Genomic DNA, 12,740 nt, shown 5'->3' with positions numbered 1-12,740 from the left:
AAGAAGAAGAGAGGAGTAAAGAAGAGAGCTAGCTAGCTTCCTTACTTAACGAATTTGGTTTCCATATGAAGTAGAGCTAACTGATGCAGATGCTTATCCATTACTTTACATCTCTCAAAGGTTGAATTGAAAAAATGACATACCTACACACACACACAACACACATGAAACAGAAGAGAAGGTCAGCATCTATCTATTGATCTCTAATCTATCTATCTCTATGTATCTGTCTATCTTCCTAGTTTATCTATCTCTCTATCTTTGATCTATTTCTCTATCTCCAATCTACCTGGGTTGAAGAAACTGTCTGTCTATCTGTCTATCTATCTACCTAGCTATCTGTGACCTGTCTATACATCTATCTACCTATCTATCTATCTCTCTACTCCCGTCTCTCTCTGTGAAGATCTACACTATTCAATCGTTTCGGAATCCGTTTCAACAAGTAAAGAAGGATCTCTACCTTGAGAGAAGAGAAAGAGAGAGAGAGAAAGAAAGAAAAATTCCTTCTTGTCTGTCATAGCTAGGGAGAGAAAGAAAGGACATTTATCTCCACAGAAGGAGAAGATAGAAAAGATTACTGGAGGCTGTTTGGTGCCGGTGTGCTTACGGCATTTTCTGATTTGGTTACAGTCGGTAGAAATTCTTCTTCAATAATTTCTTCATATGACCCATGCCCCTGCTGTCTATACACCTCCTCCTTCTCTCTTGCCGCCTATAGAGAACAACATAGAAATACACACTACGCCGAGTAGATATGACTCGATACACCTACATCGAGGGAGAGATAGAAAGAGAGAGAGAGAGACATGTTTATATCCGATGGAGATACAGATATAGAGATGTTTCCATACATATGTTGATAGATGAATTGATTGAAGATAGATAGGCAGATAGAGAGATTAACGATAGACAGATAGATAGAGACATTAAGGGCGAGGAGACTGAAGATAAGTAAATAGATAAATAGATGCATCAAGGGCAGGAAAATTGAAGATAGATAGATAGATGGATATCCATTCTTTCTTTTCATTCTTCAGGAGAAGGAGACCTTAATCACCATTATCCTAAGGAGACTGAGAGAAAGACGAAAGAAAAAGAGAGAGAGGAGATTGTTTCTTACCTTGATCTGTTGCATGCGTTTTTCTCTCCAATGAGACAGATCATCGAGAGTTTCTGTTTGACTACTTAGGTCACTCTCTTCCTCCCCATCTTGAGCTAAAGAAAGAAAGAAGAGCGAAAAGAAAGAAGAAGAAAAACAAGAAAAGCGGGGCAAGATGCATGGAGGGATGAAGAGAGGAAAAGAAACTCCACAGATAGCTGGAGATAGACTGAAGATACACAGGCAGATAGATAACGAGAGAGAAGTGGATTTAAGATAGATCAGAGATAGCTAGACAGATGAACGACATACACACGGAGATAGATAGATAGATAGAATAAAGAGAGATAGATAGATAAAGATAGATAGAAAGATAGACCATCCCTCCCAGGTTTAGTATGCTTTCGGTCAGGATGATCAGCCGCGTTCCTAGACAAGAGAGAAGACAATTATGAAGAGAAACTTCTTCGCGAGAGAGAGTGGGGGAGATAGATATATAGAGCTTGAGAGAAGACTTTAGAAGCCGTCAGCTAGACTTTGTTACTCTACATACAAGCCGGAAGACCATCAAGGATGAGAGAAACAGAAAGCACGACTTGCAGAGAGAGATAGGACGTTATCTATCTATACACACGTAGATAGACAGATAAATAAATATGGATGTATATACAGAGATATACAGAAGAAAGAGAAGATGAGAGCACACTTCTATTGGGTGAATGTCCTGGCTATGTCTACAGATGTGTCTGTCTGGAATGAAAAGTATGCTTAGCCACTCTTACACTCTCTTCTCTGTCTCCACGAATATCTTTCGCATAGCTCCTTCCCTCTCTCTAGATATTTATGTGAAGGAGAGTTTTGCATGTTGCTTTTCATAGCAGCTTAAGATGAGATATATATACAGAGAGAGAGAGAGAGAAAGAGAATCGATATGAAAATAGTGAAGAGAAGAAAGAAGAAAGACAAAGTGCACTGTAAAACCCAGGAGTGGTTCTCTACATCACCAGGGAAAGCCCGTCTGTTAAACGACCATGTTATGACCCTGTTTGAGGTGTATGTACACTCCAACTTACATAGGGCAGTGGGCAACCATCACACCAGGACAGCTGATCAATTAAGATCGTTCATGCGTCAACAGATTCCTTACTTGTGAAAGCTTGGTCACCATCTTCACTCTCTTTTTGACGCCTAATCTTCTCTTCGTTTCGACTTGCCAGATGAATCTTATCCTGAGTTACCTTGTCCTGGGATTATAGAAAGAAACACACAGAGATACACAGCTGGGAAACGCTTTTGAAGAAGGATGAAGAAAAAGAGCACAGAAATCTGATGGTCTCTCTCTGTATGAACACGTGCAACGACAACATCTGTCTTGACATACAGCGGTAAGCCTTGCACCGTGGAGGTCGAGAAATAAGAGTCTTCAGCTGGAAAGTGTATTGAAGAGGAATCGTACATAGCACCCAGAGAAAGATAGAAGAGTAACGAGCGGCTAAGAAGAAAAAGACGAAGTAGCTGAAGCGCAACAACAGGAGAGGAAGGAATGCTGTAGCTATCTAAAGAATCTCGTCTTCCGGAAAACAGGGAGGTCATTTAACGTCCTTCTTCATGGGTTCTTCTTCTGTTTCCCTCTCACGCAGTGCCCTCCGCCTGTCTTCACTAAAAGTGTTTTACTACTTGGCATTGTTTAGCTGCTCTCTTCTCCAATGAGAATCTTACTCTCTGTAACTCCTCTACGTCGACATGCGTACTTATCTATATAGAGAGAGAGACAAAAAAAGAGAGATATGTGATTGACTATACACATTGGGAGGAGCTGAAGAAAAGGACAAGAGAGAGAGTGTATGGATATAATGATGACTGGGCAAGAGAAAAGAAATAAGGAAGAAGGATGTTCTTTTCAGAACGAATGCACAAGAGGACAGAAAAAAGGAGAAGGAGGAAAGCCAAAGAAGAAGCCCCAAAGGGGGAATGTGGGGATGTATAGATGAGAAAGATACTTCGGCCCTCGTAAGTTATTTCAAACAGACGAAAAGAGAGAGAGAAAGGGAAGAAGAGTTGCGCTCATTACCAAGACTATATCCGTAGCAATCTTTCCAAGCTTCTCTGCTGTCGCCATCTCTCAAGAAGTGATGATGGAGAAAGAAAAGAAGAGGAACGCGCCGGCACTTCCCCTTTTGCTTTTTCTAGTCGGGAGATCTGTCCCTTTTCCGTATGAAGGTCTTCGGATGAGTTGATCCGCAAAGGCGGGAGCCTCACTAAGAAAGAGAGGTTTGCGAGTTCTCTCTGCTAGAAACGCGGAGAGATAGAAAGACACTCTACACCGAGGTGGTCGTTGCGACTGGCTTGTATCGAGAGAAGAGGAGTGGATGAGACGGACACGGAGACACAGCTCGACCGTAGAAATCTTTTTACGATTGAATAGACTGAAAGACTAAAGGGAATTGAACTTGAAGACAGGAGGAAAGCGAGAAGCTCGACAGCGAACGAGAGAAAACGGAGAGGACGGCCAGGGAGGCTGGGCGGAAGAAAAAGACCGCAGTTCTTTTAGGTGTGTAGAGAATCCAAGAGAAGTCTTGACCCGAGGGAATGGAATCTGGTTATTTTCGGACTGATGATGTCTCGTGGGAAGTGCAAGACCCGACTAAGAATACAGAGATTATTGCTTCCCGTGAAAAGTCTTGCATGCATAGAAAGGCCGGAAAGAAAGAAAGAGACGGTTGACCCACCCACCCCCCTCTGTGCATGCGAGAAAACTACAAGACAGGAAAGATGTGTCTGCTCCAGTCCGAAGCCAGTTGGCTAGTTGAAAGGACTACTCTTTCTTTTCATTTCTTAATGAGATGAACCCAGAAAAAGAGAAAAACGAGAGAAACCGCAAAGAAAGTGACAGCATCTTGACGCGTCACGAGACTTCTCATCTAATGTAGGTTGGGCTGTAGCCTAGCACCATTAGGAGAGAGTTGAACCGAATGGAGTCAGTCCGTACTCATCACTTTACACACCTCCGGTAGAGCCTTCTCTATGAACAAGTGAGAGCCGCCACGACTTTTGAGCTTTTTTCCTTCGATTCCCGAGGCTTTTGCGCGGAAGGGGAGAGGCAAGTGGTGGGTGCGTCAATCAGTTGGGTGTTAGTCAAACTTTTCTCGCTGGATACCTGTCGATCTGAAGAATCTTCTTTCAGTGGGTACTGCCGCATTTTTCTCTTCTCCACAGACGCCTCGCGACTTCCTCTTTCTATTTGTCTGCAAACTGAATGTGAGCTATAGAAGAAACGATTGTCCTTTCTTCCAAGAGAGCACGGACGAACGTTCACTGACATGTGTATGACTAGGTGTATGTGGCTTTCTCTTAGTAGTGTATGTAATAGGGTGAACCAAGAGGACGCACGCGTTAAGGTCTCTCCGATAGTTCAAGAACAGATGACGAGACCAAATTCATCTTTCCTAGGAGTTCACTTTTCCTTTTGAAGAAATTCGAGATAGGATGGAAACCTGACGAAGAGCCGACAAGACTCCTGCCGTCAGTCTTTCTAACGACAGGTGGAGACAGGAGGAACGAATGAATGACCATAGAAGGACATGCTATCCCATCACCCATTTTTATGGATGACCAGAAAGAGGCTAATGATGAAGAGAAGAAAGTCTCCCAGCCAGTAGTTAAACCTGTCATGTGAATGAACTGCTTGAAGAAACTTGTTCTTCTTTTCTTCTGTCACTACTTGAACAGGGAGTTTTACCCAGCTTATGATGCATCCTCTAGAATGTAACTGATTCTCAGCTCTTCTTGCTGGACGTCACCGTCTAGAGATAAAGTAACGGTTACTGTCTTCTCTCCTGGCTCATTTGCCTACACAGGAAAGAGGAAAAGGAAGTATGGAACACTCTCATTGTCAGCCAGCTTTAGAAGAGAACCCGTCAAAAGGAGAGAAACAAGTGAAGGAACCCCCCCCCGGTTCTTTTCTTACGCAAGACATCCGTTGCGGCAGGTCGTCATAGGCTGGCATTCTGTATGGAATTCGGAGAACGAACTGTTTCCTATGTCGCGTGTATCGAGGAAGAAGAACTCCTTTACCTGATTGATTTTAACAGATAGCTTCGCTTCGCCTTGTCCCGGAATTGTCAAGGTTGGACTTTTCACTGAGACGACTGCTGGATCGGATATTGAAACGTTGTACGTCTGAGTGAAACAACGGTGATGGAGAGGAAAGAGAAAAGTCAAAGGCAGGAAGTACCGGTTTACAGAAAAGACTTGTATGCTCTGTGTGAGAATGACATACATCCCACAAGGGCTTTGCGCACTGACAGCATGACAATTCCTCCTTGAACACCTTCAAGAATTCCTCTTTACGCCTGTTTCTTAGAGGCGCAGAAGACTATTTCGGTTATACGACGGCTTTGTTTCTGGCGTCTGCTGATATTCCAGCCTGACTCTACGCCTGTACGGTGACCGACTTTTCTTGCTGTTTTCTTTCAGAACTCCCGGGAACTCCTTGGAGACGCCTGGAGTCGGCTACGGTTAGGGTTTGAGAGGGGGCGATGTGTTCCTTACCAGCCACTAGGACCACTAGAATTTGCGGTGGATAGCCTGAATGCCTCCTTCTTCACGTTTTTTCCAGAGCAACCGAACAAAATGGAGCCTTCGGTTGGGTAGGGTGTCGATATGATACTAGGAGAAGTGAGAAACGTGATATTCTTGCTATCGTAGAAGTCACATACCCAGAGAAGAGAGAGATAACCTAGCTATAAAATGCATTGAAAACGGATGGCTATCTAGGTAGGATATGGTTAGAGAAATAGTGGGAGATCGTGAGAGAGAGAAAGAGACACAGAAACCCAATGAAAATACACGCACCTTCTCCTCTTCGCTTTTGTTTTTGAATGAGATTTTGTGGGTCTTTGTTGCACCGACTTTGCAGGTCACTTTTTGCTGATGGCCCTTTTTCCCTTCTTTGCCGGCCTTGTCTTTTTTCTCTGAATCTTTAGACTCCTTCTCACCGTCCTCGCTCTTCGGCTTTTTCTCCCTAGACTCTTTCTTCTCACCCTGCTTTGTTTTGCCACCAGACTTGCCGTCTCCGTCAGCAGCAGAGCCTTCACTTGTAAGGCTTCGCTCGGAATTGGCGGGTTTCTCTGTTCTGCTACTGCTCTTACTTGAGGACGCCTTCCTCTCAGAGCTATCCGAGTTACTGCTTCTAGCTGAATTTGCATCTCCGTCGTTTTTCCCTCGCTTGGATGGAGCTTTGGCACCGTCACTCCCATTATCTCCATCCTTACTAGTGCCCTTACTTTTCTTCTTCTCTTTCTTCCCGTCCTCTCCTTTGCTGTCATGGCTGGGGGTATCTGATCGATCAGAGTGTTTGCTTGGTGTCCCCCTCCCACTGTCATTTCCGTCGGTGGAACGGTCCCGCCGGGCTGAAGATGCCGGGCTTGAAGTGCCAGATGTCTGTCACAGTTGAATAGGAGAAGACCACGATCTTGTGCCCACATTTTCTCCACGTGTCTTCTTAAACAGTGTAAGCTTGCCTTCTCTGTTTTTTCCAAGTATTTCTACAAAATGCGCGAATGTGCTGCTTGCGTAATGTAGAACGAAGCCAGGGCCTTCAGGTACACCAGTATATCTATTGCATCGAGCCGTAGAAGTGGATCCCTGACACCATTCTAGTTTATTTCTAGAGCTTGGTTGGGTTGTTCCACCAGGCTAAAGTGCCAGTCGCACCTACTCTGCCGTTCGGTGGTTGGTTGCAGAAGGGTTCCGCGCCTTCTTACTGAGTGGGTCCTATCTACGTGGCTACACAGGACAAAGGAACGGAACACCGGAACAGTGATAACTGCAGTGACCCTAGTTGTGAGATGAGTGGTTGAGCATCCAGACTGGAATACAAGCAAGTCTAGACGAGCAGTCTTTGCTGTGAGGCTGTACAGAATCCAGAAAACTACTAAGAACACATTGTGTTATTGACCACACTCGCTCCAGTCGTGTCGTTGAAGATTTGCGCATAATTTTTTCCTTTCTTTAGCTCTTGGGAGAAAACGGAGTCGATCTTCACCATTTTTCCTGGGTAGGGGAAGGGGAAACAGTAGTCTGCTAACGGTATTATAAGCAGATGGCGACACATTGAGAGTGTCGGAGTGCAAGACTAGGAGAAACGCCGCCCGGACTCCGTATGGCAGTGCACTTCTATCGCAGTATAGACGTTGGCGCTTACGTTTCCACCCTTGCGACCACCTTCACCTGACATCTCAAAGCCTCGTATTTGTCTGTTAACTTGAATCGTTGACGGGTGGGGCGGCATTGTTGCTTTTGGCACTGGTCCAATCACAGGGGCTTTTGGACGGGGCTGGGGAACAATCATCCAGGGAGGTGGGTCAGGAACGCCATGCCGGCGGTCCCTATATTCGAATTCTTCGGGAGCCAATGGTATTTCAGTCAGCAGAAGAAACACGTCAAACAAACTCTTCTCCGTCCAGCCAAAGTCATCCGGTCTTGATCGAGTCGGAGACAACCGGGTAGGGCACACATATCTCCGATCAGGACTCCCTCGAGGAGGGGAACCTGTGGCATGTGGTGGAACTCTCTGCGAGCTCATTATTCTTGCGTCTTGGGGGTCGAGACATTTACGTGAGACAGCTCCAGACACTCTTTGGTACGGCACGCCTGTGAAGCGCCAACGAATCGATCTGTCGGCACTCGTCAGAACAGCTGCTTCCGCAAACTCCTCCTTCGATTACGGAAGATGACTGCAGCTGCTACGGAATACTCTCAGCTAGCCAGACTGCGTCCTAGCTAACGTGCCGCGGGAAATCTACCCTGTGTTGGGGGACTGAGCGGTCGTTCGCGTAATGGAGACCGTTGAGAGTTGCTTCACCAAAGAAATGAAGGTCATGCGATGAAAAAATAAGAGCCAGCCTAGCTTCAGGGACCCACAGTTTTGAGCGACGAGAGTCTAGAAAAGAAGTAGAAGGAAAGAAAGAACTTCAAGCTGTCGATACTCTTCAATGCCAGGTCGCCTCTCGGGCTCTGAAGCGAAGCAGGTCTCGTCGGTCTATAAATCAGTCCTTCGTGGCAACCAACAGCCTGCTTCTCTTGGTGCTGACAGTGGACTGTTTCAGCCGCGCTGCTACCGTGGGAGCCTTCGTAGAAAACCAGGAAGTCTCAGAGTAGAAGCCAGTCAGTCCCAAGACAAAAGGGTCACCGATACTGCCTTCGCATGCACCAGGGGCCCCTCTGCGGCATAATCCGCCCGCCTCCAGTTGTAGTCACTTACTGGGTTTCCTTCACCAGGTTTTTGCTGGTGCGAGGAGACAGATATCAAAACCAGAATGGCAGACAGCCGGCGTCAAACCTGACCTGTCCCCCCTGTTCGCTGTGTTCCATTCTGCGTGGAAGGATTCTTTGTTTCTCAGTATGCTCGACAAAACGAAACCCTCACCTACTGCATGCAGCCTGGTCGACCCCAGCTCTCAGTAGTCGCCGTCTTCTATAGCAAAGCAGGATTGCTCAGCACATCCCTACTGAAAGCGTAGGGCTCTCTGTATGCGACAGGAATCTCCACTGCATCACCTACCACGAGAGAGCAGAACAGCAGGGAAAAAAAGAAGAGAGGTGTTTACGCACCCGTTGGCCGTCCACCGAAGACTCTATACGATATTCCGAAAAAGAAAGAATCTGTCTCTGGTCGATATACGCACAAAAGCTGGTACACTCAGTTTTCTCATGGTCACACTCAACACGACCCAATGCCTCAGCTTGCGGTGTTCAGAAAGCCTACATGTATTCACCTTAGTCTACGGCGAGGAAAAAGCGAGCTCCGACACAACTATCAGAGAAGAGGCCTCGGTCAAAACAAAGGGTAAGATCGTGCGTGCTCTCTCATTGGCCGGGCTCTCCCTCTTTTTTTCTATTCCATCGCAAACTTTCCTCAGAAAGCGCCCCTCATGATAAACGCGCTATCTTCTAGTTGTTCCATTCTTGATCACATCTTTCTGAGAGCGATGTAGCACCGACCCCCCGAAAATCACAGATCACTCCTGCGGCCGTGTGACCCCTACTGAATCTCGTTTACTTCTTCGATATCAGCGCGGAAATCTGAACTCAGCGAAAGCGGAGCCACGCGGGTCCCCTCGCGCCTATTTGCATTGAATCTGCGTCGCTGTGGAAGAACCTACAGAACATCGATATCAGTGCGGATCGGCGTCCTTCACTATTATCGTTGATGCTCTTTGCATTACTAAGAGCTCGCCTGCAACTGGCAACCGGCCAGAAAGGGCTAACTAAGATTAGCGGCGAACGGCTGACTCTGGGTGTTCACAGGGGGCACCTGCGGTGTCCAGTTGAAGTCGCCTGCAAAGGATCGAAGTCACATAGAATTCCGCTTTGTTTCTCCAGCAAGTCTTCTGCGCCATGTGTTCCTATTGTGGAGCTACATCTCAGAAGCAAATCATATTGCTCTTGCTAGTTTGACTCATCGGAACAAGAACACTTCTCTCTCTTTGACCCTTTCTCCTCTCCTCGAAGGGGGACGGCTGAACCTCATCATCGCCCTTAAGTTCTTCTTTTGTCTCTCATCCTTCGCTACACTAATGAAATCTCTCTTTCTTCTCTCTCCTTCCCTCGCTCCTATTCTCGAGAAAGAAAACGACAGGCAAAACACTTTTTCTCTCTTGCTATTCTCCGCTGTAATTCGCCTTTCCTTCCCTGTCCGCAACCCCAGCCATCTCGGACGACGGGACTCATTCTTCGACAGCAATGATGTAGCTTCAAAAACCGTCAAAGGGGGGTGTGTCTTTCTCCTCCATCTTTCTAACTAGTGAGCACTCCAAGGTACAACCTATCACTCTCGGAAACTCACTACACCTCTCTTAGAATGATGAGCTCGGGAGACCCATCGTATCCGAGCGAACCGAATGGCGTCTACCTCTTCTCGTGGCATTCCTGTCCCCCCAGCGTGGACTGTGAGTAGCTCATATGGGCCTTCCCTTCAAGTGAGATGAGATCTTGACGTCCTACTGTATGGCTTTTCACGAAAAGAAAGAAAACGCGAGTACCTGTCCCGCCTGACAAAGGGTGTGTGTCTTATCTCTTTTATCTTAAGCACAAAAAGGCGACATCCAAATGAATGACAAGATTCGTGACTTTTCTGTTAACAAGAAAAAAACAAGGAAGAGCGTGTGCTCTCGTACGAGAAAGGAAATCAAAGGACACGCGTAGCATCATCAGTAGCTTTCAGTCACACGCCTGCAGGCTGTTGCCCCCTCCCTCTCCTCCCCTCGGGTGTATGTACACCTCCTCCTTCCGGCGCTGGCCATCAGAAAAAAAAAAAGCCTAAGCCGGAGAAAATCGGGGGAATCCCTCCGTCAAATTCTCCCAGGATATAAGGCCACCGACACTCCCACCAAGACAGGGCGAGAGACCCAAAGCTCTTCTTCCTTCTTCTTTGCACCATCACCTCTCAGTAGGGCCACAACTTTCTTTCACTTTACTCAAACAGACGAACCTTTATCCTCTTTCTGCTTTCTCCACGCACACATAGACATGTGAGATAGACCGACAGGCGGGAAGAAAGTAGAGACAAGAAAACAGTTGCTTTCGCTCTCCAAAAGGAAAAAATCCCCTCAAAATGAAAGGAACAGAGAAATCGAAGAGAATCAAAAATGCCCGTCTTTATCCCTCTATACAATATCTCTTTCTACCGACCGACAACACACTCACCTCCGCTCTCATTTATAGCGGAACGACTGCACGCCGTCGATCTATTCTTTATCTCCTCCTCTCAGTATCCCTTCCCCCCCTTCAATCACCCTTTAACTTGACTTTCTCTTATGCATCTTTCTCACTTCAGAGAACCTCACTTTCAACTTTGTTCTACTCCTCCTCTTGGTCATAATCTCCCCCTCCTTCGCGTGGATAAGCATCGATGTTCGATTGCACTTGGCAACACACAAGAGGCAGGTGCATGTATCTTCTTTCTCTCCCCTTGGAAATCTTCTCTTTCTTTACTTCATTCTTTCATGATCCAAGAAGACAATGAAAGAAAGCTTCATTTCATTCTGAACTCCTCTGGGACTGCATAGAAGCACTCACGTAGCTTGCTCGGTTTGAGAGAGTACAGAAAAAAGAAGAGAAAAAAATAAGAAGGAAAGAAACCTGTGCTAGTGACTGGCGGAAGGGACACCTCAGACGGACACCAACAAGAAGCCGACTCAGGAAACAAATGGAACAGTTCAGTGTATATACACCCGAGACAGATCCTTCAACCGTGCATGCACTGACATCTGCAAATCTTCTTCTTCTTATAAAGCCATGGCAGGTTCTCTCTTCTAGCAGGAGGGTGTCTCAACTCACTCATTATCCAGTTGACTGAGAGAGAGAAAGAAGGAGGAAATCAACAGAAGAGAAGAAACATATACAAAAGTATAGAAAGATATAGAAGGAGAGATAGAAAAACACACCGCTTCCCACACATAGCCCCTTTACCATCTCACTCACACAACACGGGACAAGTCGGGGACGCAGAAGAAATGGAGAGAGAGAGATAGATAGATAAGTATAGAAAGAGACATAGAAAGACCGACTAGTTAAAGAACAGGTGGACAGCTTCGACAAGCATGGAGATGTCAAGACGTACAGACCAATGTATATCTTTCTATAGCTCATTAATTTATGCTTTTGCTTTCCTTCCAGAAAAAAAAGAACGTTGAAGAGTCGAGATCCAGATAGAAATACTACGCGGCGGCCATCTATCGATCGAGTGACAGTGCATGCAGTGTATATACACCGATGCAGTCTATACTTAAGAAGCTGAGAAGCTCCGATCCCACACGGGTCTTTATACTATAGAAGCGTACGTGTCCTTCTCTCTCGATCTTTACTCTTTTCTTCTCTTGTTTCTGAAGCCCTCTTTCCTCTTTCTCAACAATCCTCCTCTCTTCTCTTTTTTTCTTGTGTTTCTTCCTCTTTCTTCTCTGCTTTTTATCTATGCATGCGCATGCAGAAACATACACCTCACACCCCATCCACCCTTCTCTCTCTTTACAAGAAAATGCCATCCGTCCCCTCAATCCTTGCCTATCCCTTCCTTTCCTTCTTCTTCTTTTCTTCTTCTAGACTTTTCTTTTCTAACCCAGAAAATTAAACAGATACACACTTCTCCATTCTTTCTTTCTTTCTCCCCGGGCTTCTCTAAGATTAAGAGGCCCCACTCCTCTCAAGTCTATCACCGAGACGTTTCTCGTCGATGCCTATGCGAGATAGAGCTTTGGCGGTTCTCTGCTTTTCAAAGCGCCGCCCTCTTGTCTGGTCAAGAGAAGAAAAAGAACGAGAAGTCTCGGCTGAGCGAAAAAAGGCTGTTGAAAGACGTTGAAAGAATTCACCTTGTAGCTGTCGACATCATAGAAAATGAAAGTTGACAGAAAGAAGAATAGCGAAAACTTTTCTTTCTTCCTTTCTTTCTTTTATCCCTGTTGTGTCCCAGACACAGCACGAAGAGACCCAGTCTTCTTCTTCTTCTTCTTTTCTCCATCTTGTTTAAGAGATCGAGAAAGCACTTGAGAGACTTCGTAGGAATGTTTGGCATTCCTCCTTCTTCATTAGTGAAGTTTCGGAAAGAAACCGCTCGGCCTTTTTCTGCAACACCCCGCCC

The 12,740-nt window shown here is 46.0% G+C and overlaps 3 protein-coding genes across 3 annotated transcripts, besides 1 other annotated feature; all 3 read right to left on the bottom strand.

The window, feature by feature from the left end:
* Nucleotides 1-41: 41 nt before the first annotated feature.
* On the bottom strand, nt 42-3,767 carry CSUI_006378 (thioredoxin domain-containing protein; the record flags this gene model as incomplete). Its single annotated transcript, XM_068066539.1, has 5 exons — nt 3,174-3,767; nt 2,250-2,346; nt 1,124-1,218; nt 611-715; nt 42-143 (listed from the first exon to the last, which is right to left on the bottom strand). The coding sequence occupies exons 1-5, from the start codon at nt 3,219-3,221 to the stop codon at nt 42-44; spliced, it is 447 nt and encodes a 148-aa protein (XP_067921487.1). The 5' UTR covers nt 3,222-3,767.
* A 1,079-nt stretch (nt 3,768-4,846) lies between these two features.
* On the bottom strand, nt 4,847-7,394 carry CSUI_006377 (uncharacterized protein; the record flags this gene model as incomplete). The annotated part of the gene is made up of 4 exons (XM_068066538.1): nt 4,847-4,951; nt 5,177-5,281; nt 5,957-6,544; nt 7,308-7,394. The coding sequence occupies 4 exons, from the start codon at nt 7,392-7,394 to the stop codon at nt 4,847-4,849; spliced, it is 885 nt and encodes a 294-aa protein (XP_067921486.1).
* Nucleotides 6,886-6,963: a sequence feature (Short protein (CSUI_006376, PHJ19791.1) was converted to a misc_feature.).
* A 2,738-nt stretch (nt 7,395-10,132) lies between the features above and the next one.
* CSUI_006375 (uncharacterized protein) lies at nt 10,133-12,739 on the bottom strand. The gene has a single exon (XM_068066537.1). The coding sequence runs from the start codon at nt 11,753-11,755 to the stop codon at nt 11,447-11,449; it is 309 nt and encodes a 102-aa protein (XP_067921485.1). The 5' UTR covers nt 11,756-12,739; the 3' UTR covers nt 10,133-11,446.
* Nucleotide 12,740: the final 1 nt, after the last annotated feature.

This window comes from Cystoisospora suis (assembly GCF_002600585.1).
Source record: "Cystoisospora suis strain Wien I chromosome Unknown contig_3219, whole genome shotgun sequence".
Classification (NCBI taxonomy): Eukaryota; Apicomplexa; class Conoidasida; order Eucoccidiorida; family Sarcocystidae; genus Cystoisospora; species Cystoisospora suis.
This window is presented reverse-complemented; position numbering and strand designations above follow the sequence as displayed.